The sequence below is a fragment of the Gordionus sp. m RMFG-2023 genome, chromosome 3, assembly GCF_954871325.1.
Source record: "Gordionus sp. m RMFG-2023 chromosome 3, tfGorSpeb1-WG-v2, whole genome shotgun sequence".
Taxonomy (NCBI): domain Eukaryota; kingdom Metazoa; phylum Nematomorpha; class Gordioida; order Chordodea; family Parachordodidae; genus Gordionus; species Gordionus sp. m RMFG-2023.
The window spans coordinates 14108336-14135997 of record NC_088777.1 but is presented as its reverse complement, the minus strand read 5'-3'; the positions used below and the strand labels follow the sequence as shown (position 1 = coordinate 14135997).

At 26.0% G+C, this 27662-nt stretch overlaps 1 protein-coding gene across 1 annotated transcript in view; it reads right to left on the bottom strand.

Annotated features, from left to right (window-relative positions):
- Positions 1-1127: 1127 nt before the first annotated feature.
- Positions 1128-27662, bottom strand: part of LOC135925711 (guanine nucleotide-binding protein subunit beta-1) — a 30669-nt gene continuing 4134 nt past the window's right edge. The window contains exons 2-9 of the mRNA XM_065461169.1: positions 13931-14209; positions 9562-9707; positions 9138-9201; positions 8464-8693; positions 5802-5931; positions 5522-5593; positions 5017-5233; positions 1128-2333 (exon numbers count right to left, since the gene is read on the bottom strand). Of these exons, the coding sequence (XP_065317241.1) occupies positions 2227-2333; positions 5017-5233; positions 5522-5593; positions 5802-5931; positions 8464-8693; positions 9138-9201; positions 9562-9707; positions 13931-13987 (1023 nt within the window). The 5' untranslated portion in view covers positions 13988-14209 and the 3' untranslated portion in view covers positions 1128-2226. The remainder of the gene's footprint in view (positions 2334-5016; positions 5234-5521; positions 5594-5801; positions 5932-8463; positions 8694-9137; positions 9202-9561; positions 9708-13930; positions 14210-27662) is intronic.

Here is a 27662-nt window from a genome sequence, read left to right as displayed (position 1 = left end):
TAGATCTAAAATAGGAATAAGTATAATCTTTGATTGTATTAAAAGATATCATCACCTTATGTAGCAAAGCAAAATCGCTCTATTTGAGCTGATTTATTAAAACGGCTAACTTAATACCTTAGTCAGAAAAATATTACTTGCCTTGAGATTTCGCTAATAGTCCAAACCTTTGTGCCATCTACGAGCAAAATCTTCAGGTTTGCTTAATATTTTTCTGGATAAAATACTTAGCTGCTTTCATCGCTTCATAATTAATTGTTAAATTCTATAATTTAAAAAATTATAAAAGGGTGTCCAAAACCATATTTTAACATTTGCTCAAAAAGAAAAAAAAATCTTAAAGATTTTCACAGAATTTAACTTAAATTTCAATTTTTTTAAAAAAAGAATCTTGTAAGTAAATAGTTTGTGATTGATCTTTATGGATATAAAATCTTTAATGATGATATCGTAAATTTTCTTTAAAACCTGATTAAATTTCAGTCATCATTTTATAAATTATGGTATATTGCTATATGGCTTCGCTACACAAGATAGGGTGTATATAAATAAATCTTTAAAAAAATTAAACGACTCAATAGTATTTCTTTTAGGAAATTTTTTTAAGTTAATAATTAAGAATACTTGGGTGTTATCATTCATAATAGGTATATTTGCATGTGCAATATTAATTTTTAAAAACATAGGTCGCACCTGCATGATTATTCTACATTACTTCGTTTTTGTACACGAAAAATCAATCAAGATTGATTTTTTTTAGGCTTAAATTTCTTATATTTTCATCTTACTTTTGTCAAGAATGTGTAAAGATAAAATGATCAATTATGTATTAAAATATTTAAAAAAAATAAAGATGCCTTTTAGGTTCTGTAAGAGTTACGAATATAATTTGCACATGCTTAATTTGGAAAATTTTAATTTGGTTAAAAAAAATAGGGTTTTATTGGATCATTTTAAATTAAAAAAAGGACAATATATAATTATTATATAATTATTATATATATATAATAAATATTATCATATTATTTATATAAAAAATATTATACAAAAAAAAAATAATAATAGGCAAATAATTAATGATCATCATCTATCCATTAAATTTTTTTTGTTTTTCAAAATTAAAAAAATTGTTTGGTAAATTTTTAATTTTTTTAAAAAAAAGCAGAACAGTTACAAATAAAAAAAATAGTTTAAAATTAAGATAATAAAATTTGGTGATTCAAGCAAAATATAATTTTTGATGGTACATTCATATATATATTGTATAAATATATATTACGACATTTGATTTGTTAATTAGAATAAAATAATCACGTAATTCGTTATGGAGAAGATTTGAAAGAAAATAAGACACATTAAAAAAAGGGTTGTGTTTTTAAATTATAAATCTGAAACTGTTAATCCTCTGAACCTTCAAAAATAATTCTATATAAGATTTTTTTCTTCTTTTCTATGGGAAAAAGAGACATATAAATTATATATAATAAATTTTTTTAAAGGAAAATTAAAGGTGATTTTTTAAAAAAAATATTTTATACAAAACATCTACAATCTATCTAACATTGCGTGATTCAGTTAAATTTTATAACGAAAAAAAATACAAGGCATTTGCACTTAAGGATCAAAAATGATTTCTAGGTGGACAAATTTTTTTAGCAGCTTTTTTTTTGCACAGAGGAAGAAGAAATAAATATAAAGGATGACAAAATTTTTAAAAGGAACAATAATTTGGCCAAAGATGGAATTTAATTTATTTATTTTGAAAGTATAAATATGCTGGATCACTTTTTTTTTAAATAATAGGATAAATGCCTATAAACAACACACATCAACATGATTTTGTAAGTTAGATTAATTTTTTTTTGTTGGGCTATATAACTATGTCAAATTAAAAGATAAATAGTAAGGGATTTCTGTATTAAAACTAATTAACAAATATTTGGTTTAAAAAAAATATAAAATCTACCAACTTAAGATAGTGAAATAATATTCTATATAATAAAGTAACTTTTATCAAAATCAGAACATAATATTTTTAAGCACTTAGCCATGTGTGAATTATTATGATTCAGTAATAGTGTCAAATAATTTAAATAAGTTTAATTAAATTGCCATACGTTTAAAGAATTCATAATAAAAAATCTTAAATACATGTTATTTTGACATTCTGCTCGATATAAAGTTTTGAAAAATTATAAAATTTGTACGTAAACGTTGTGCTTAAATTTAATTCCATATTTTGAGGAAGCTATCCCAAGAACCAGTGGCTACAGCCATTCCATCATCCGAGACGCCCAAACAACTGACCCTATTATCGTGACCGGCTAACACTCCTTTAAAAAAAATTAAAAATGAATACAAGGTTAATAAAAAGGTTTGTTTTTTTCGATCAAATTTTAATTGTGGTATCTTTATACAAATGAAGGAAAATTTGTAACATTTTGTATAAGTTTTAAATTAATTTTAATAAGTATACGGCAGTTGTACAGTGTATCTTTTACCTGAATGCAGTTTTGAGTAAATTGATAGAACAAGGATGGAGCCATATACAAGAACTGTATTGAACGTTCCAGAAATATATTTTATAGTGTATTTTCATTTTAAATCATATATTTAATTGTTCTATTCTAAAAGCCTTTCTTTTATATTCATATATAATGGATAGCAAATATATTTTTGCTTAGCTGAAAGCATTAGCTGCTATAATAAACTGATTTTTAAGTGAATCGTAAATCAGCCACGTCAAGAATAGGGTTAGCATGATTAGATCAATTTTTTATGTATAAATAAATATTATATTTTTGTTTACAAATAAAAACGTTTTATTATAACCCATTTTACGTCTAAGTTTAATTAATTGCTAAATTTTATAAGTATAAAATATTTTATTAGAAAAATATTGTTTTGGTATAATAAACCTTTATAAAATATCATCTTTATATTTTTAAAATCCAAGGAGATATATAAAAATATCTATAATTATTTTTGATGCTTAAAATTCAATATTCTGTTTTGGTGATTAAGATGCAATTTATAAACATTAATTTAATTAAAAATGATATAGAATGTATTAAAATTATTATAAATGCACACCTGATAAATATTGATTATTATTTTTTATTGTTAAATTAAGCCTATATTACATACTGCGCAATTAATATGCGTAATATACACGCTTATTGGTAAATAAATATTCGGTTAAAACAGAGAGAAAAAGAGAGCAGGATATTGGGTGAGAATTGTTTCAAAAATATCGAGAAAAAAATCGTAATTATAGTAACGGATAAAAAAAGGTTTGGAAGTCGTATAAGGAAAGGTTATTAAAATTACAATAAATAGAACAATTAAGCAAACAAAAAAAATATCTGGGAATCGATTGGCTCACCAATGTAAGCAACTGCGATAATCCCGATATACAAAGGAAAGATAATCCTCTAGATTGTGATCATAGGTTTACGAGAATGTTAGAGAGAATTAGGGACCTAATGTAATTGAATGATATAAAATTCGACTTCACATGGAAAGGATGACGCAGTGAGGCTAATGCAGGAATACCAAAATAAGGGAAAGTTGCTTTACAATGTATTTATAGATCTGGAGAAGGCATTTGGCATAATAGGTCACAAAGTTGACCTTGAGGAAATCAAGCGTGGACAAATGACTAATATGTAATAAACTAGATGATGATGATGTATGAAAAGGCACAAACGGTTGTTAGACCAAATAATGGATAAAGAAGTTTTGAAGTAAAGGTAGCGCATATCAGAGATCCGTCTTTAGTTCATTATTTTTATTATAGTAATGGAGCTAGTGGCTAGAGACACGCAAAGACTTCCATGGGAAATACTATATGTCGAGGAACTAATAGTGATAACGAAAAAATACTGGGATGGAAGATGGTTATGGAAGAGAAAGGATATCTTCAATTTTAGCGGATAAAAATGTCTCTCCAGCTTTGAAAAGAAAAGTTTATGCAAGATGTGTAAGAAGTTGTATGATATACGGCAGCGAAACATTAGTAATTAAGGTGACTCACGAAGTTTAGTTGGAAAGAAGGGAGAGAAGTTGTTAGATAGATATGTGGGATATCGTTGAGAGAGAGAATAACAAGCAAAAATTGAGAGAAAGGATTGGGATATAAGTAGATACTGGGATGGTTTAGAACAGAAGGCAAAGGACGATTGGATAGATATACTGTTGGAAATGGAGGAAACAAGACTCAGAATATTATCCAAAAACAAGCTGAATGAGAGTAGTGTAAACGAGATGGAAAAAATAAGTTTGGCCAGTGCTAAGAATCATTTAAAATGAAAGGGATTAGAAAAGAAAATGGATTATCCAGCTAAACTTGGAAAACGGCCCCTTAACGAAAAAGCCAAGAGGAGCTATTCCACTCTAAAGCATTCCTTTAAAATTATTTTTATTTTATATAAAATCAGATTTGAATAAAAATCGATCCTTTTATATTTCTGATTTAAATATAAAAAAATCAACGTTTATAAAAAAAATTCATGATGCAAAAGAGAATCTGTTTTTCTAAACTCAAGTTAATCATAAAGTACAATTATAAGTGGTTATTATTTTCATGTATTATCTTGATCATATTGAAATTGGATGAAAATTATTATGACACTGTAGGAGGAAAATATAGTGAATAAAATAAGCTAGTTAATAAAACAAAATATTTTTTTTCAAAACATTCCAAAAGTTTGCATGGAATCGGCTTAAGTTTTCGGAAATTTAAAATCTTTATATGAACAGGGTGCAAAAATGTTATTGTTCTGAGCCCTTGCTTTTTTTAAAATCTGTAACTGTTTTTATAGCCATAAGTAATTATGAAATTGATAAATATATATTCACTAATGATATTTTAATTAGTTATAAATAAAGTTTTTCTCATTTAAAAAATTCTTTCCCATTTAGGTATTGAGTGTAGAGCCAATAATTTTTGTTTTTATCATTATCCTTTCATTGATATCCTCATAAAAAATAAAATTCTATAGAATAATTAATTACCAGCCCTTTCCTGTCGAAGCGTATCCCATACGTTACAATTGAAATCGTCGTACCCGGCCATGAGTAATCGCCCACTTTTACTGAAAGCGACGGAAGTTATACCGCAAATAATGTTATCGTGCGAGTATAAAGCCACCTCTTGATCGGCTCGCAGATCAAATAAGCGGCAAGTAGCGTCATCGGAACCAGTGGCAAAGGCTTGACCGCTCGGAAAAAACTATTTAAAAAAGGAATATTTATAACGGAATTATTATATCCTTGAATATAAAGTGTCGCAATAGTAAATATTATGCTTATTTATTTATTTACACAAAAATATTAAATTTTTTACATGTACTATAAACAAAATAAAATTGATTAAAACAATTGGGATGATCCCTCAAACCCAAACAAGACAAAGGTCCTGATTTTAAAGATTAAGCCAAGGAAAAAGATTGGACACGATACTAACTACTCCAGTACCGGTATAAAAAATAAATAAAATACATAATAATATAAAGCTTACTATAACAGCGTTAATATCTGATTCATGGCCAGTGAATGTTTGTTTGCACATACCGTCTCTTATGTCCCATAACTGAAATTGAGTTTAAATGCGAAAATTAATTTTTAATTATAAAAGAAATATGAACATAATAATTTTTTTTAAATCGATAGATCTAAAAATATTATTTTTAAATATTTTTTTTCCTTTTCCTCTTAATTCTCACTCCTTATCAATTTTTCACTATTTCATCCTTATTACTCCTTTATGATTAATCCAAGGCCAAAAATAATAATTTAACCTTGGCAGATGCATCACAAGCTCCAGATACAAAAGTCCTCATGTCGGGAGCTAAGCTAAGACTCATAACATCGCCCGTGTGACCTAGGAAGGCCGTACATTGTTGTCCAGTCTCTATGTCCCATAATGCACTATAATAAAGAAAAATTATGAATAATTTTAATTAATTCTATCAAAAAGGCATATATCAATTCTTAATGTAAGCTCATAATATAAATAAATCTTACCCCTGATAAAAGATATTTAGGCATTCAAACCTATTTTAAATTCAGCAAGCAGAAATTAAAAAATAGTAGATATTTGAATTTAAGCAGCACCAAAAATTCCAACTAATATGATTTTTTTAATGTTAAATTAGGGTTAGAATAATTAAATCAATTTTTTGTTTGTATTATAAATAAATCTAGTTTTTTTTAAAATGGAAATTTCATATTATACCATACATTTATAGATTTGTACATTACAAAATTTTATAAATTTATAAATTAGTAAATTTTAACTCATAATTATAATTGGTACATTTGAATTCATTTATAGATTTGTACATCAAGATATTTTATAAATTTCTCAAGTAATCAATAAAATACATTTAATTTATTTATAGATTAGTAATTTAAAGTCATAATTATAGATCAATACATCATAAAACTTTCTCAATGAATTATATTGGTACATTTAAATTCATAATTATAATGATATCAAGCAATACAGAAATGCTAACAGGAAAATATACTCTACTATACTATATAAAAATAGTCCAGGTAAAGATATTTTAGATGTAAATGTGATCACAATAGTAATTTGCTATTTATTTATAAGTTTTGATAATACTGGAAGAAGAAAAGAAACAAAGGGTAATATCTGTAATTCACCAAGGATTAGATATATCCCTAGTTTAAAGTTATTGGAGCCAGCCTAGACATAAATAAAACTCAACTAGAACTCTCTGAAAGGTATTAATTATGGTGTTAGATTTGTTAATTTTGTGTTTATGATATTGGTGGCCACAATTATTTCAAGACACTATTGATTTCATAAAATCATGTGATAAATGTCAGAATGAGATTTTCAAAAATTTCTTTTACTTTGCATGCAATAGATGTACAATTTTCTTGGATTCAAATAGGAATTGATTTTTACAACCTGTCCACTTCAAAGATTTTAATTTAATAAATATATTTTCAGATCATTTGAATAGGATTTTGTAATAATTATGCTTCCTCTTTTGGGATATATTTTCTTTTTACAATATTTTGCTGTTTCTTTTTGAAATAAAGTTATGTTTATCCTTCACATAGTAAAACAGTTTTAATAATATTGCAATATAAATAAACATATAAAGAAAATAGTTGTTTCAGTTTAAAAAGAATAATTTAAAACATTAAGTTTGATTTAAAATTTTATTTTTTATTAATTTCGATATAAAAAATTTTGCCTGCCGTAAATATAAGTGTTAAATTTTAAACAGCTAAAAATATGATCAAAAATATAATTAATTTAAGATAAACCAACAGGAAATGATTGACAATCAGAATGATAGATATTAATTGAGATCCTATGACGTAATATACACCCTCATTATCTCTGTGATTAGTTAAAGCTTTTGTCCTATATAAATTTTATGCCTTAATATCCGAATAATATGAAGGTGAATAAAAGAAAACTTGTATTCATTGAATTTATTTAAAATATTCTGCCATTTGATTAAAAAATATAATTCTAACTAGGGCTGTGCCGATATTAAATATAGGATCGGCACCGATATTTAGCGTTTCCAAAAATATCGGATTTGGCCGATACCTGTAAAACCCGATCCGATTTTTTTACTTTTCTTTTTTTTGTTATTTTATGGATATTTATTTTACATTAATAATATTTTCTAAATAATTTATTTTAAACAAAATGCATAACACTCCTTAAATTTTATTATTTTTTAAAATAGATTTATAGTATTTTAAAAGATTTTTATAAAAATAGAAAGGAACACTCAAAGTTTTATTTATTTTAAATCTTTTTAATAACGCCAATTTTATTATTTATACTTTAAATAAAAGAATTTTTTTAAATAAGTTATCTGAATTATGGAAATATTTTACAAAATACAAAGATAATTTTACAAAATGCGTTATCTGTGGCATGGGGAGGAAATAAAAAATTTATTTAATACTACCAATATCTGTAAACCTTTTTTAATTATTGTAAAAATAAAAAAAATAAATTAAATGCATAATTCGATTTTTTGCGTAAAAAATATTGATTTCTTAATTAGATTTGGTTCAATGGGGGGGGGGGGGGGTGAAAAATCTCTTGAAACCGTTTGAAACGTCTTAAGTGGGAAATTGGGACTAAAATTCTAAAACTAAAAAAATGGTAGAAGAAAAAAGTGTGGAAGGTCTTCTCCCAGCTTCCAAAAATTTCGTCGGGGGCATTGAAAAAAACCATTTTTGATTTAAAAAATAAAAGCTAGGCCGCAGTAAAAAAATTTTATTACTAGTTTTAATATATTTTGTTGATTATATACTAGAAAGTATAATAAAAATTAGAATAAATTTGTAAATATTGATTATAAAAAAATTTAAACAGAAGAATCGATTTTTTGATCCTTATAGGAAAAAGTCATGATTTTTGCCAAACCTATGTTAAATTAAAAAATATTAATTTACCAAGTCATGTCACCAGAGCTAGTCACTATCTGGTTATCATCCAAAAATCTGCAACAAGATAGATAACCAGTGTGTCCAGGCAGTTCCCTACTCACTCTAACGTTACCTTCCCTCGTTTTGAGACTGTAAATAGAACAAATATTGTCCAGTCCTCCACAGGCAACAAAATTGCCTGAAGGAGCGTATGCACAAGTCATAACCCAAGAAGAACGTAGAGGAATTGCGTGGACCTATATTGTGAGATTGTAAGATTTCAAATATAAAATTACATGTGTATTGAAATTATATTTTAATAATTATAAACTGCGCTGTAATGTGAATCTAGGTCCCGGGCCAACCGTTATGCATAAAGTTTACAGTTTAAAATTTTCAAGAAGTTCTGAAAATAGTGTTATAAAATAAATAAGATGAAGCAAATAACCTTATTGTCTTTCAAAAAATTGTCTTAAATTACGTTTAAGATATTTGAAAGTAAAATGTAAACTTGCCTTTAAGAATTTAGTGTGGTATAAAGGTTCGTAGGAATATGCATATTCATCATTTTCTGGGAATTTTAAACCCATTAAATAAGATATAAAAATGTTATAATGAAGAAAAAAAGGGGTGAATGAAATATGTAAAAAGAAAGAAATTAAGAAAGGAAAATCGCCAAATAAAATATTCAACATAATCACTTTATTTGTGGTGTAGGCGTCCCAAACTATGAGTTTACCGTCTTGAGAGGCGGAAACCAGATACCTGTTAAGATATTTATAAGAATCTAAGAATTTTAATATTAATATAAAAAATTATCAAGAGGCTAAATTATCCAATTCTGAAATTTAAAAATATTTAAACTCAAAAATAAATGATAAACATTGGTTCAACGTAAGGAAACATAATATGATAGTAATTAAAATATTTAATTCTATTTTTTGTAGTTTTTCCAAAGCAGCAGGTATTATTTAAGCCTATATACAATTTTTATTCTTTCTCTCATTTATCTCTCCTTATTTTAAAATATATCATTCCTTGGCCTTCTTTCTTCCCTTTCTCGGCTCTTTACACCCACACCCCTTATATCCTTCATTCTATTAAAATTAAACATGATTTGCAAACCTAGAATCGGTTCCCCAATGCATGGCGTATATTTTGGCCAGATGACCCCGTAATGTCCTCCGCGTCCTCATTTGAATCCTTCCCACCGGTTCCACTCCACTAGCGGCTTGTGATAAGGTTGTATCGCATGCGGCCTTCCTAGCGTCCTAATAAATTCATACCGTATTAAAATAGAGAAGATTATATTTTTTTGGTTATTATAATAATGTTTATTATTTATAGAACATGCATATTAATATTTTCATAAAAAAGGTGGAAGTCTTAATAAATAAAAATAAAAGATTGTGATAAAGTAGTGTTGTATATAACTAGTAACATTTTTTCAAATTTAATAACTGTTAATAGTTGAATTTTTTTAAATATAAAGATAAAAGTCAATTAATTTATAAATATTTATATAAGTATCCCATTCATTATCTTTATATATAATGATTTTCGAATTTATTTTAAATATGTCTCACATTGAATGCTCATGTAGAACGTTTCCTTAGTTTAATAAAGCGTATTTTTGGAGTAAAGCATGTTTTTCAGACATCATTTCAGGAAAGAGTTTATTGTTAAATCAAAAATATCCATTAAACCCATATTTTCAAAAAATAAAATATTTTTTAAGTTTAAATAAATATTACACCGTTATGCTTTTTTTAGTGAAATCATTTCTTTATTTAAATAGTATTTTATTTAATTTCCTTTAATTAAAATTTGTAAATCGAAATATTATATTAAAAATGATGAGTTTTATAAATAATTTATAAAGAAACTTGCAGTAACTTGTTACTTTTGAAATTGACTGAAAATAATTACTTTAAAAAAGGTAAATAGTAAGGGCTAGGGCAACAAGTAAATAACTGTTACTTTTAACAATATTCCAAAGTATGCCCTATAATCCACTACTAATTTAAGCAAAATTTTAATCCTAAATTAATTTTTCCTTTGATAAAAATTTGTAACGCAAATTATATTAAAAATGATGAGTTATATAAATAAATTATAAAGTAACTTGCAATATAAGTAGTTACTTTTTAAACTTTTAAAAGTGTAACTATTAGTACGATTTAAACTCTTCAAATAAGTGGTTTTTTTTAAAAAAATTATAAAATTATTCATAGGAAAGCATATTGGAAGAATCTTTCTTTTTTAAAATATTGTGCATCTAAATTTCAAAAGAAATAATTATTATAATATTTATTCGGATGACAAAGAACATACTACGATCAAAAAGTTATTAATGAAATTAAAATGCATATTAATTTAATTTATAATGCCAAGCCAATTTTGCAAAGAGTTTTCCTTATTACTTCTTTGATTTTATTTTTTTCTATCCATTAATGAGATTTTTACGCATAAAAAATTAGTTTCAACAGAGAAGGACCTTTCACAGGCAGTTGATGTACCTTGCTAATCACATCACCTGTCAGATTGACAGGTTATCAAAAGAAATGATATTTATTAAAAAATATATTGATAATTCGTCAAATGTTTGATTCAAGATATACAAATTATTCAAAATGAATCGACTATTTGATTCGATTCTGAATAAGCCTATTGCACTATTGTTAGAACCGTATCCCGAAAATTTAAAAATGAGTTCTGGTTCTTACAAATTTTAAGAGGATTCCAGGTTATGATTCCTAGTAGGTTCCGAGGGTTCCAAACTCTGATAGAAAACTATATTTGGTATCATTATATGAAATTTTTCTAAAATTTTACAAATATATTCATTCATTGAAATTAATAGATTGTATATTACAAAAAAATGGATTAGGATAAAAATTGGTTTTCTTATAATTTTTATCTAATATAATTCAATATTGATTGGCATTATATTAAATGATTTAAAATAAATCAATCTTATTAGAATATAATAACATTATTTGATACAAAAATTTTTTTAACCTTCCAATATTTCACGGGGAGTGTACATCCCCAGCATTATAATAACGGTTAATTATAATGATCTGAAATCTTCAGTAGCTTCATTAAATTTATTTTAGAATTATATTTTTCCAAATATTCAAATGATTTAAAATTTTAAAGAGAAACGGAGATGCATCTAACTCAGGGCATCAGTATCTATATCGGCCAATACCTTCAATTTTTAAGCCCATCAATTTTTTTTAAATGGCATAACTTTTAAAGGTTTTTATATATTTTGACCTGAATATTTAAGATTTAAAATATATATTCCTTTTCTTGTATATAAAATTGAATATTTTAAATCATGAGTATTGTCACTTGTATTGAATTTTTATTTCGATAAAAAACTAGCAAACCAACTTTTGTCCCAGCAATTTTTTTAGTTAATCCCGGGACGGGTGCACAAGTTCCCCGGCCCGTTATTGCTTTTTAAGGCCAGGCCTGTTAAAATTTTACGAAAATTAAGCTCAGTCAGTTTGTTAAATTTTCCGGCCTCCACACTTTCAATATTTAATTCCCCCCTCCCCCAATGCCAATTAAGGCTTTTACATCAATCCTCTATGGATATCTATTTCTGTAAAAACCGGTTTATAATCAATTGGGTTTGATATCTGCATTGTGTATTTGTAATTAAATATCATAAATAACTTGCTTAATTTTATATTTTAATTGGGCAACTCTTAAATTCATTTTCAAATAGTATTAATCAAAATATTAGCTTGAAATTCAAAAAAATTGATCAAAATTTTAATGCCCGGGATGGCTTATCAAAATTTTACAAAAAATCAGAGAAGATAGAGGCCTTACCTTATTTTTTATCTATAAATTATACGGAAAGGCTTTTTATTATTTTGATAAAAATTTGCATGGTAGGGCTTTTCAGAACTCTATAATTTAATTTTTTACGAGTAATCTTTTTACTTTTAAACTTTTTGCAATGATAGGAAGGAAATCATTTTTAAACTTTATACTAGTATCCTTCTAATTCAACAATGCAAAAATTTGATTTGAAAGAAGTCCATAAAACTGTGTATAATCATGGAATTATCCAATTAGAGACAAAGATGACACTAGACATATGTAAATGAAGATTTAGAGTGTTTCTCAACCATAAAATTTATTGTTTCTCCTTTACAAATTGACAAAAGAGAATCTTGCAAATAATTTTATTGTCAAGGTTCAAGTATTTTTTTTTGGAAAAAAGTAACTGTGTATAATCATGGAATTATCCAATTAGAGACAAAGATGACACTAGACATATGTAAATGAAGATTTAGGGTGTTTCTCAACCATAAAATTTATCCTTTCTCCTTTATAAATTGACAAAAGAGAATCTTGCAAATAGTTTTATTGTCAAGGTTCAAGTATTTTTTTTTTGGAAAAAGGTAATTTTAAAATGCATAAATTTGTTTAATTTTTGGTTTATGAATGAGTTTTAGTGCTAAAACTTAAAAAATATGATATATATTTCATGAATCGAGTTTAAAGGCTCAGCCCAAAATGTACTATTTTTAAGAACCGAACCTGAACCGTTATTTTTCATAAACCATTATTGGTTAAAGGTCGGATCCCTGAAAAGTTAAGTGAGAATGGAGGGGTGGGGGTTCACAATTGAAATTGATGAAAAATATTATTAATCGTAATATTTTATTCCTATTAATTTTTCCACTCAACTTAGAAAAAATTACCTGAAAATATCTAAGCGAATGAAAATGGGTAAAAATTAATATTTACCTTCATTAATAAAGTTGATAGAAATTGGCGTTAGAAGAGGTATAGCGCCTTTAAAACTAAAATTAGCTACTGCAATTTATTTTTGAAAACGCTTAAGTTAATTTTTAAAATTTAAATGATTTAAGGTTGAAATATTAATTTAGCAACCTTATTAACATCAATGTATTTTTTTTTGTTTTTAAACCCCACCCCTTTAAAATTAAGATCTTATAATATAGATGATAAGTCTTTTTTTAAATTTGAGAATGTTAGGCCCTTTGATACAAGTTCGTGGAAAAATATTTGAGCGATACTAAATTGAGTAATAAGAGCCTATTGTTTGAAAAATAATTTCAATATTTGATCAGTTACTAAAAACCGCTATAAGAATTTCGGCGGACGGGAGTCATAATGGATTTAAAAACAAATAGCAAAGAATGCACAAGAACCAAAATTTAGCCTCCCTAAATATTTCAATTTTGGTCCTCCTTTTGCAAGGACCTGTGGGCATTTATAATAACTAAACAACATTAAGCAATAATCTTTAAAATAAATTTAAGTTATAATTATACATCATTGATGTTTTTACTAATTTTAATCGTAAATAGAAATGCTTATATGTGGAATTAAAAAAATAATAAGCCGGAAATATTATTCTATAGATCATGTATTTGTGCATATAATTCTTGGATTTATGATTTTAAAATTAGTTAAAATAATAAATAAAAGTCAAATTTACGCGAATTTGATTTTTGAGTGCTTCAGCTTCCTGTCTCAATTGCTCTAATTCGCTCATGGTGTTTCAATATAGAGAGGAAAGGGTTCTTTCTTTTTTAGCGAATATTAATCAATCTTAGGTCCTAGAATAATTATAATACTCTATATCCAGAAATATAAGTGGGGTTTTATCGAATTCCGTAATAATTGTCAAATTTCCGTGAATTATGAACGCTATAATTGTGATTATAGCTGGAAAAGAATATCGAGTTATCTGAAACGATATGCACGAAAATATTATCTGTATTGTTAAAATAGTAAAAAAAATTATTATATATATAAACATTTTCACACAATCAGTACAAATAGTATGTTGTTTGTATTACAGTTATAAAGGAGAATGAAATAGAATGGCCAGCAGTATTAATACACAGTGAATTGGCCTAATTCGGGTCATGTTATTAAGAATTATGAAGGCATTTTAAAAGTTTAAAATTCTGATTCTACAAGTGATGAATTTGAAATATGTCCGTTATAACTTATCAAATATTCGATTAGTATATATTAATTGATTAGCATTTGTTTAGGATGAAATAATTAATTTATTAAATATGCTTATAAAAAAATAAATAAAGTATTCTTTTCTCTTATGATTATAATTTGGAAATATAATATTTAAATCATAATAGAGAGCAACGCGTTGTTTAACATTACATCGTTGAAAAATATTAGAATAGAGAAAGAAAATCTAAAGGAAAAGGGGGAGAGGGTGATATAAATATATATAAAGATGAGGAAAAATTTTAAAAAAATCGATAATTTTTATTGATTATTGATTTATGAAAAGACACGCAAAAATATTCAAAAATAAACACGCAAAAAAATAATGATACAATTTAATTGTTAATCGAACTTATTTAATTTAAAATGATTAATAAATAATAACAATATATTTAGCAAAGACGCGAATGTAGAAAGGTTTCCGGTTCAGGGGCAAAATATTACAAAGGTTACGGTAAGGTTAAGCTGATTAAATTAAAAGGTGGTTTGGTTCCGATTTTAAAAAAAATTATAAAGTTTTTTCTTCAAATTTTTGTTATATGTATTTTTATCACATTAAATAAAAATCTAGAAGAAAGACAAGCAAAAACGTGAATTAATTTAATTTTAACAAAATATATAATACACATTATAAAAAATATAATAAATATTTAGGATTTATTAATAAAAAAAATGTATATGTGAAAAGTAGAGAATATTTAAATTAAATATATTTGCAAATTGTAAATAAAATATGCAAATATTATATTGTATGAAAATTAATTTATCGAAAAAGTTTTATTACTTTGAATTATTATTTAAATTCAAAACATAATATTATAAATTATAAAAAAAATCTAGTTCAAAACTCACCAGGAAGGTGTTATTATTCAATTATATGGATTCGTAAATTAAAATATATATGAAAAAAAACTGGTTTAAATTAAGTCAGTTCAGAAAAATTATATAGGTTCTGTCGCTCCTTTTAGATTTAGATTACGGTAAAGATAATTGTAAAGGCTCCGCTAATTTTGAGTCCATTTAGAGAGAAAGGAGAGAGGGATTATTTTAATTATAATTAAGTAATCTCGTTCTTAACCATAAAGTTGGATTTAGTTCTAGAATAGCGGGAAGTAAATGGTGTCACTTAGCTTAGAGGAAAAGAAAAAATAACAGGAGTTTTGAGCTAAATGTTCTTATTTAAAAAAAATCACCGAAATCTCCCACACTCGGTGAAAGACGTGGAGACCTTCGTAGTAAATTTAAATAAATACATATTAATTGACCTTTTAATGTAATATTCGCTCATTTTTTGATTAAAATTTATTTTATTTATATTATATTTCCATGAATAGATAGAAATCCATTAGGATGGAAGTCTAGTCTCCCAAATTCCAGTAGTTAGGGCCTAGAAAACAGCAAAATATTATTTTAACAACAAAAATACAATTTCAGTATCCTTACAAAAGCAAGGAGGTAAAAAGATGCAAGAAGAAAAAAATGAGGTTAATTATTAAATATAATAATTATAAACGGAAAATCTTAGTTCCCTTATTCCTGAAAAATCCCATTCTTTAAAAAAAAACTAGCAAATTTATAATTTTAATTAAAGGTATCGATTTTTTAAGGCGTTGAAGATGATAAATAAAATAGAGAAAGAGAGAGAAAAGGTATGGAAGAAAATATCGATTTTAAAATAAAAGTAAGAGTTTATTAATTACATGTTATTTTTTTTTATTTCTAAAAATAGACAGGTAAATAAAAAAATTAAAATAAAACCATGGAAAATTAGAATTTAAAACCTTTTAAAGATTCGGTTGTGTTAAATATTTAGTAAATCATAGGTCCACTCACTTTGATTTAACGTATATAAACGTGAGCATGTGCTGGGGGGTAGGGGATAAGCTGATAGGGGGTTATGAATGCTAAAAAAAATTAGAAAGTAAAGCTGAAACCAAAATATTTTGGCTTTGGGTCTGAGTCAGATTATAATTACATTTTATACGTGTATTTAGAATGTGGTAGTGTATTTACCCCACCCAGACTATTTATCAAAATTGTTTTAACAAGAGTAGAGAGGAGTTAATTAACCCATATTATAAATAATAAAAAATTTACATGGAAATTTTTTTGAAAAATTTACATGGAAATTTTTTTGAAAAATTTAAAAAAAATATAATATTGATTTTTAGAGTTTTAAGGGGGAGGGAAAAAAAAGAAAGTTTTTCCACTAAATTTTTTGCTCATTCTCTACAATGAGAATATCTTTCTTCCATCAGCCATAGGAATGACCTGGATTAGTTTTGTTTAATTTATCATCATCAATAGAATACTATATACATTTAGTAATAGATGCAAAAGTTTGCCAGCGCATTTAAAATAAACAAAAAATTGTAGGGAAAACTCTATCACAATATGAAATAAGAATGGAAAGAATGACAATGACTCCTATATCAATGAAATGAGAACAGAAAAAGACAGGCGCATAGCCAGCGGGAAAATATTTTCCGCATATATAGCCACATGTCATAACACAATCAGGAAATTCTATGAAGATAAGAGAATGGAAAGCTTCTGATTTGTTTCAAATGTACAATCTTTCATCTGATAAGCAATTGAAAATAATAAAAATTTTAAATATCCCGTCGAATACGTAAATATGACTAACAGAAATATCGGAACTTAGCACAAACCAGATCTGTATTATATCTGTTTATGAATTGATGAGCAAGTATCAACGATCGATAAGTAAACTAAATATTCCCACAGCAGTCAGTTAATTGTAGTAACTGAATTTATAATACAAACCATTCTAAATTTATCGTCGTAATCGTTCTTCAATTCTTCTCTATTCTAGGGTTTTTCACCTACTCATGCCAATTCTTGATCTAGCGCTCCTTTTATTACTTCCAAATTTATAGATTTTTTAAGTTCCCTTAAGCTTACTGTTTTAAATTGCTACCTCAGCCATCAAATCCTCAACTGCTTTCACAACCATCCTGGACAGGAAATTAACCGTACATTTTTCCCTTCCTGTACCTACCAAAAACATCCACTGTTACAACCTTGATGAAAGCATCAACTCTTTGTCTTTCCTAAATAATCCCACAATCAGGCTGTTATGATCCGTATAGGCCACAAAAGCGACCTACCAAACTCTTTCTTCCTTCCCTCAACCAAAATGTTAGCGCAAGTGCCTCATCAATCACAGAATAATTTTTCTGTCTTCGTCAAGTGTTTCGAAATACATAAAATGGGGCGCTCCATTCCGTGGATCATATGCAACAAAGCCCCTATGTTCTGCTGTTAAAATTACTTCGCACTCATTATCGAACACGAAAATAGGACTTTTGCTAATTTCTTTCTTCAAACTTTGAAAAATATTTCCTTAGAGCTTCTCCATTTGGAATATTTAGAAATTAATGAAATAAAAAGGCAGAAGATAATAATTTTACAAAAACCAATTCTTTTTTATAACTTATAACCAATGCTTGAACATAGCGCGTTAACTATTAATGAAGTCTTAGTTAAAATTTTGAATCGACAATATTAATAAAAAACCTCAATTTTACAGGGGATGTATGTTTTTATTAAAAATGTATAACAAAAGGCAAACGCCCATTCAGTAACAGAGGATATAATTTTAGTACCGGCCCGGAATTTTTGAAATTTTGTTATTTTGGTCAGAAAATTTTCTCAATAGGAAATTGAAGATATGCATAGTAAATGAGTATTAAATAAAATTATATGATTTTCTAACTCATTAGTTGATATTTAAATTTATTTTTAAAAATGAGCCCAACCCGGTTCTTTAATTTATTAAAAATTTTACACACGGTGTAACGTGTGATCTTAATGTATGAGATATCGATATCTCACATATCAAAATCCAACGATGGGTTGTGATTAGATATAAATGACCCCCAATGCTTTTGAAGCGATTAATTTAAATTAATGATATATAACTTAACCTTTTGATAATCTATGTTTTAAAATAATATTTGAAATTGTAGTAAGAGCTCATTTTTATTTAGATTATTAGGTCGAATAATGGGAGATATAAAATTAAACATAATTACACAATAAAGTAATGAATATATTATTTCTGATCTGATATATAGAAATTTCATAGGATAATTAAATTAAAATGTATATAATTTTAAATCGATATTTTGTAGTTCATGGGTGCCGTAGCGGGTTAGGGCATTATCTTAGTGTTCAAAACAATGATCAAATCCCGTTGGTATCAATTTTTTTTAAAGTCTGTTAAATTGATGTTTTGCTCTTTATCTAAACGAAACTAGGTATTTAGAAAGGCCTGATGCTGTCTATCTCTAGTCTGTATTTTATATCTTAATTATAATCAACTAAGTTGTAAAAAGATTTGCCAAAAAGTGTCATTTGGGTATAGATATGGTTCAGAAAATGAAAAGGCTCCAATTAATAATGATGCGAGTGTTAGAAAATTAAGGAAAAATAGCATTACCACATTGGTAATGTATTAATATTACTATTATTTATCGTTTGTAATATTGGAATTATAGTTTAGTGATACAGAGATATGAAAGCCTCGGAAACTTAAATGCGATGCCCATTTATAGTAAATTTATTCATATTAAACTTATGAAGGGAAATATCCTTACTAACTTATAAATTTATACAATAATATGCAATTTATAGAGATTGATTGTTTTCAATCAAAATCTAAAAGTTTTATTCAAATCTGACTTAATACCCATGCTGAAATTGGTTCAAATATTAAATAGTTGAGAGATTTCGAAAATTTAAATGGCCTCAATATATTTGAAGGATAAAAATCAATTTCTCAAGTTGCTAAGTGATTTTGATGGTGAGCTTTCAAAATCTCACAGATTTCACTTTCACATGTTACCCTGGCTCAGACTTCTAAAATCATTATTTTTTGGTCCATTCCTAGCCTGTGGGTCTTTGATATAATGTATTATATTATATATGATAATTCATAGGGCTTGATATTTAAAAAAAAGTTGAATAATAAATCTTGACAGACAATCGATAAACAATGGAATAACGAAATAATATTCAAAAAATACAAAAGAAAACAAAATACGGTATATTATAAATTATGGAATGGATACCAAAAAGTGTCCCAAAATTCAAAAAATTTTAAATAAAAAAAAGTCCCCAGACAAAAATGCTAGCGATTGAAGATGGCGAAATTAATTTATTTTTTCCCTTTTAAAATTGATTTTTTTGTTTTTTAATAATTTTTTCTTAGAAAAAAATGTGAGAGGAGAGATTGGGTGGTGATCGATAAATAAAATTAGCATCTATTCTGTAAATCGTCTGGTTAATATTTTAATGTTCCATTTTTTTAAATTGTTCAGGCGAGTTTTTAAAAATTTAGTTCAAAAAAAAGACGTAAATTTATTATTTTTATCTGATAAATAATGCTTAGAATGATATCTAAGCTACTTATCATAGCGTATCCTAAAATAGAATTCTCATGCAACTTATTTTTATACTTTTTTTTATTATATCATTTACAATTTTATATATTTATTATAAATGAATATATATTTTTTAACCATCTACTTGCTTATAATTGAACGGCTCGCTTTTTAAAAGCGGCTAACCCGATATTTTAGCATAAAATATTAAGCAAGTATGGAGATTTTGATCATAGGTGGCAGACATTTGGACATCTATTAACGAAATCTCGAAGCTTGCGTAATTTTTTGGCCAAAATATCAGCCGTTTTTTAATTGAATAGGCCTAGTCTTCATTATTTAATAACATATTATAAAATATTAAGAAGCCACAAGCTTATTCGTATAATTTATATTAATTAATAACCATAAACTGTGGAGGGCCGCTTTCCTCGATTAGCCAAAATGGCTAGATTATTTACCTATACAAGGCACATCGGTGTCATGTGAAAGAATTTTCTCAAAAGCAGAAGGAAATAAAATAAATAGAATATCTCCAAAAATAATTGCAATGTTTAAAAACGCTAGATTTTTGGATGAATGGTTTAAATTTGCATATAGTAGATCACAATTGATTAAGAGCCAACTATTAATTTTCATATTCCCTAATAATATCTTATTTCATATTTTTTTATGTCGGATATTTTTATTTGTTAATATGTATATGTACATTAGAATGATATAAGAATTTACAAACAAGACGATTTTTTCTAAGCGAGAATAAATAAGCACCACTTAATTAACCGAGTGCCGTAGATTATAAGCTGTTTATTTTTTTCCGTTTTGAATGGTCGCACACATTAGTTAGAGTTATAAAGAATAAAAGTGCTTTAGCATGTATCCGGTCCTAAAATTTGCGCTAGGAAGCGTTCGTTATAAATTGGCTTTAAGAAGGTCCCATTTCAAAATTCAATCAGGATGGCGTCACTTCTACGTTTTTTCCATCCTACAGCACCGTCCAGCCCAACAACCGCATTGGGGCGGATCGTTCCCATTCACTACAGGTCACTTATCAAATAAAAAATCCATCATATTGTCTCATAAAAAAATTAAAAAGGATGTAACTGCATATTGGTGAATTTCTAAAAAAAGGTGAAATGTATCCATTTTTAGTTCTCAATACATTGAACTGTGGTGTAAAATAAATACAGTTGCTAAGAGTTTATGATCTTTAGAGTAAAAGTGAAATGGAAGTGCTTTGTTCCAATAGTTGTCATTTTTAAGTATCTGATATAGGAGGAAATCAGTTACGCATTTTTAATCATACTAATTATTTGTGACAAAGGAAAGAAGCATTCAATATTTTAACTGTAAGGTTGTATAAATAAGAGATTAAAATCTATTATAAGTTAAATTGGTGTAAACTCGATCTTGATTCTAATCGCTTTAGGGAAACCCTTATACCATTAGGAACTTTGCTTGTGAGCAGTTGAAGAAAAAATTTCATCCTGCATTTACATCAAAATCTTTAATCAGAAAAACAAAAAAAAAATGATAGGTTTTACATCTGATCAGAAAATTTAAATTATTCTGCAAGAAAATTAATCAATTGCATCCTTACAAGTAGACTGCGTTAGCAACATAATTCAGTGATTCGAAATATAAAAATATTTCTTCTGAATTTTGTTAATTTGAGACCATTATGTTGCTTGAAAATTGGTCCAAAGAAAGCCTCGAGTTAGTCTTGTAAGACAAAGCTATAATTTTTTGAAAAATTACATTGTTGCGTCGTTATAAAAGAGTGTCTCATAAGTCCTGGAATTTTATCGTAAAGAGTTTATACAAATTCGATTAACGATTTATTAAGAGTATTTAATGTAGAAATACATTGTATTTTTTAGGTAATATGATTAATATTGAACACAATTGTCATTTCATTGCTTACATTTTCAAATAGATGGATGGATTGTTGTATATGATTCTAATCATTGCATATAAGTAACTATTTTTACTTCATATGAAATTTATATATTTTAATCACGCATAACGTCATCTATATTGTATATTTTTATCTATAAATATTAATAACACTTGATTTCTATTTCAAGCTAATTTTAAATCAACATATCTTTTAAAAAATTATGAATAATTAGAGCTAGAGCAATATAAATTTGATTGCATAACTCTTGCCATTTTATCTATAATGAATAGCAAATCTTTTTTTGATTTGCAATATTTAATCAATATGTTTTTATAAATTTCGGTTTTCTTTTTTTCTCCTTTCTTTTCTCACCTTTTTCATTTGCTATTCCTTTGTTTCTTTCCTCCACATTCTTTCGTAAACCAGAAAGAAAAATATATCCTTTATACACCACAAGAAAATATTAAGAAAAATAAATTAAAAAATTTATTTACATCATCATATTATAATTGATATTTTTTCCCGTTTTGGACATTTTAATTAAACTCGCTGTCTTAAATTTTTCTGACTATTTCGTTATAAATAAAGGGAGATTGTGGCGTTAAATTAAACAAGGGAATCGGGAGATCGATATTGTTAAATTCAATTTTTTTTTAATAAAGATGATCATTTTGATAAGCCATTAGGTAAAAGTGGTCATCTTATAAGGTTTTATTTTTGTCTTTCTTAGCGTATATTATAAAACGTAATAATAAAACAATGGAAATTCCATCGTTTATTTCTACCTTTTAAATGAGAGAAAAAAGTTTACATAGAATTCATTATTTTTTGATCTAATTGCTATGGAATAAGACATACTAACTCAGGGTTCTAAGAAACCAATTTAATTAGGATTTTTCAAACAGCTTTGGATTTAAAATGCTGTTGTTCCTTACTTTAAATACAACTTTCAAGAAAAGTAGTTCTCAGTGGCCTTTAAAAATGGATACCCCAAAATTTAAAACACACAAATTTTACGAAAATTTAATAAATATATATATTAGTAAAATGCTTCGATTTACCAAATAGTTCGAAAACTAAAAGAGTGCATATTATCTATAAGCCCGTTCCACATATGGGTCTGAAAAAATGTTCTCCATTGGTTTAAAAAAATTGGCTCTTATATTAGCTGCCGTTCTAGGGTAAGGAAACCGTAAGGGCCCATGATTGGCTATAAGCCTATATTTTTTTTATAATTGGTTACTATATATTACCCCTCCCCCCATCTAATCCAAGCCCTATAAGATTAATAACCTCGGGTAAGACATTTGGTCTACCAAAATATCAAATATATAAATCAAGACATATAATAATCAATTTATCCACAAAAAATCTGAGATTCATTTATTCTTTCTTTCGTTTTTATGGTTTCTTAAATATAAATTTCCAATTAAGGACCTTACGACCAATTTTAGTGCTTAATAATAAAATCTATCAAATTCAAATTCATTATCTAAATTTAAATATAATATCAACATTTGGTAAAAAGAATATTGCAAAGATAATGGAATCACTAATAAAAATAATATTTTTGGTATAGTATTTACTTGAGGGTAAATTTTACGTTATACAATCTTTTTCCAAAAATGTTATCATCCAAATTTAATTTTTACGTTAGAGAATATTTTCAAAAAGTATAAAATAACTTGCTTTTTATAATTAAGAATTTTGTTTTTTTTGAAAAAGCTCCAAAAAAGGTTAAGGCTCAATTTGGACGCATTTAACTTTTGACTTGTTAAAAATGTAACATTAATATCAAATACCTGTAGGCCAGGACCAAAACCAACTTAATAAAAATTATTTTAAAATAAACCTAGACCGAGCTTAAAAATTTTTTCTATAAACTAGGGTTGAATATTTTAAAACTCTACTATTTTATAAGTAATAAAAAAGATATAATATAATTAAAAATTGTAACAGAACAATATATAACATTCATTCACTTATCATGTTTTTTCTAATTTACACAAAATCATTTACATAAATACTTAACTAGTTATAATAAAAGAAAAGTATTTACTAATTATAATCACAATTTTAATTTGTCCTTATATACTCAACTTAACTAGGTAAATCAAAGTAGATTAATTTATTATTTTTATTTTTAAACAGAAATTACATAAATAGTTAATATTTTAACAATCACAATATTATGATAACCAAATCCAACTAATATTACAGGTAATTTTATTAGTGTTGTAAACGAACGCGTTCAATGGAAGTGCGTTTTTTTGAAGATGAATGGTGTTCCTTATATATATGACGAACTTTGAATGTGAACGCGTTCCTTTTTTATGACGAACGCGTTCAAATTTAAAGTTAGTTCAATTTTAAAAACACTTTTTATTTTTATATATTTGAAAAATTTAATATTAATCCGAATTTTTTAAGAAAAAAACATCAATAAGTTCTTTCTTTAATTATACATCCAGTATTCAAGCTTCAATGGCCATTGACATAACTTCCACAGAACGAACCTATTAAAAATAAACTTATAGCGTTATTTAAAAAATGCATTGAAAACCCTAGAAATGATAATGCAAGAACTGTTAATTTCGATATATTCTTTTTTTTGACGAGGAAGTAGAGGATAGATTGGAGGAGGATAACTTATCTCAATTTTTTGAAGCAAAGGACAAAACAAAAATGTTTTTAATAAATTCCCCACGTTATAAGAGTTATTTATTAAATATAATACCGCAATCCCCTAATCTCCCTCTGTAGAGCGCGTTTTTAGTATAGCTATCGCCGTATTAACTGCCAAGCGTTTTTGTGTATCAGGTGAAAATTTTTAAAACAATTGTTTAAAAATTAATAAATAATAAAAAAAATTTATAAATAAAAACGTCTTGTTATTCGCTATATTATATTGTATTTATAATTATATTATCAAGATAAAACTATTTTTTAACATATCTAATATATTGTGTTAAAAAATATAAAATATCTAATATATATAATCTCCAAAATCACATGATGATCGTTTTAGTATCTCCGTAATGTATTTAAAATTTAAGGAGACTATAGAGTGTAATGTTAATTTTTCTAATTTTTCTATAATAATAATGTGTAATGTTAATTTTTTTTGCCATCCCCGGGATTCGAACTTGCGACTTCACGATTGGAAGGCAAACGTTCTTTCGATGCAGCCCCCCTCAACTTTTTATTTTATGATAATTCTTCATATATATTTAATTTAAATTAAAAAAAAATTTTATTTTTTAAATTTTGCCGTTAATTTTCATTTATTATTGGATAAGAAAATTTTCAAATTATGGTAAGTAATAATTTACTGTCCAATTATTTTATTGTAATCTACTTACTAATATAGTTTGTAAAGCAAAGACATTTAATACAGAGACCTGTAGGTAAAATTTTGCACATATTGGAATTATATGAAAATATCCAAATTGTGGTAAACATTTCACTGTTAAATTATTTTATGTAATATATTTACAAACTTAGTTGGTAAAGCCAATTAATACAGAGACCTGTAGGTAAAATTTTGCACATATTGGAATTATAAGAAAATATTCAACTTGTGGTAAACATTTTGCTGTTTTCAGGTTTATATATTAGCTGATATTTTTAAAGTTTTGTCTATTTTTTTATTTTTTGGGCATTTATTGTTAATAATTTTGAAAATTATTTTTAAAATTAGGGCATTTATTGATAATTATTTTTAAAATTTTGCCATTTATTTTATCCTATTATTTTGACAATGTTATTTATATATTTTTTTTTAAGTTAGCTATATCTAATATATATAATCTCCATAATCAAACATGATCGTTTTCGTATCTTCCTAATGTATTTAAAATTTAAGGAGACTATATAATGTAAGGTTAATTTTTTGCTCTCTACGAGAGTCGAACCACAAACATCCGGTTTCAAAGTCACCTGTTTTAAGCATGCACCAACTTGAATATAATTAAATTGGAAATATTATTTATATATATATATATATTAATTAATAGCTTATATTTTTAAAATTCTGCCGTTTATTACCATACTAGCTGACGAGGTTGAAGGGTAATTATTTAGTTTGTATGTATGGTACTAAATATACTTTATTAATAAATTATATATAAATATTAAAATTTATGAGAAAAAGAGGTTAAATTGTTGCAATTTATACTGTGAGCATATATTAGAAATATCAAAATTTAAATTTGTGATGGAAATCATACTGGATAAAATTTAAAAATAGAGTGCTTTAAAATTTTAGAATTTTAAATATGGATTATACATTGGCCTGAAAAATTTTTTTTGCAGACATAGCCAGGCCTGATTAAAAACCAAGTGCCATGCACCTTTCATAAAATTTTGCCATTTATATTTATTGAATGTCTTAAATTTAATTTTATATTTAGAATAAAATTTAGATTTGTGATTGAAATCATATTGTGTAAAATATAAAATAGAAATGCTTGAAAATTATTTAATTTAAAATATGGGCTAGAGAGTGGCCTGAAAATTTTTTTTTACAGAAATCGCCAGGCCTGATTAAAAAACCAACCCCACGCAACTTCATATTCTGATTTTATTTTTAAATGAATTATGACTTATTTTATTTCAGTTTTCAACTAACAAAATTATTATAGTCTTTGGCGGGCTTGAGAAAATTTTTCCAACAATATGGTTTTCAGAGATTTACCTATCTCCAGGCTTGGGAAAAAATTATAAAATTATTTATTATGGGTTGGCCAGGTTTGAGAAGAAAAATTTCAGGCCAATGTCTGTTCCATATTTAAAATAAAAAATTTTCAAGCATATCTACTTTAAATTTTACACAATATAAATTCTATCACAAATTTAAATTTTATTCTAAATATAAAATTAAATTTAAGATATTGTTATTAAATTACAATAGAAATAAATGGAATATATAATTTAATTTAAGACATTGTTATTAAATTACAATAGAAATAAATGGCAAAATTTTATGAAAGTTGCATGGGACTTGGTTTTTTGATTAGGCCTGGCTATGTCTGCAAAAAAAAATTTCAGGCCAATGTCTAGCCCATATTTAAAATTCAAAAATTTTGAAGAATTTCTATTTTTAATTTTACCCAATATGATTCCTATCACATATTTAAATTTTTCTAATCAATTTTACCTCTTTTTTTCCTAAATTTTAATATAAAGCATATTTAGTATCATATACACAAACTAACTAATTACCCCTCAACCCCGTCATTCTTGACGGGTTATTAGCTAGTTTATTTATATTAAATTAAATTTAAAAAAAATTTATCATAAAATTTTGAACGAACGTGATCGTGTTCCTTTAAAAGTGAACGTGTTCGATTTTTGTTAATGAACGTTGAAGGCGTTTGATTTTTTTTAGAAATGTTTACAGCACTAAATTTTATTATATAAATTATTTGAAAACAACTTACAATATTTTAATTTGTTCTTATATACTTTACTGTACTAGGCGAATAAATTAATTATTGATCAATTATTATCATTTTTATTTAGTCAATCAAACATACATCAAGATAAAAAATATTTCGCCAAAAATAACATAAATTCTTTGGCATTAAATGAGAAATAATCTTCATCTCAAAATAAGATGTTAAATGATTTCATATTAGCTGAAAAAAGAATTGTAAAATATCGAATTGGTATATTTTTTTCAGGCCGAAATTTTATGCGCCGAGAAATTGGTATTTCAGAAGGCCTCTGCGTAATATAGAAGCTTTTCATCGTTTGAATAAATAATATATATATATATATATATAATAGTTTATTTATGAGTATTTAAAACCGCCAGCTCACATTGTTAATAATATTGGCCTCAGTTCAACCATGCACATATGTTCTACCTTATAAAATTCAAA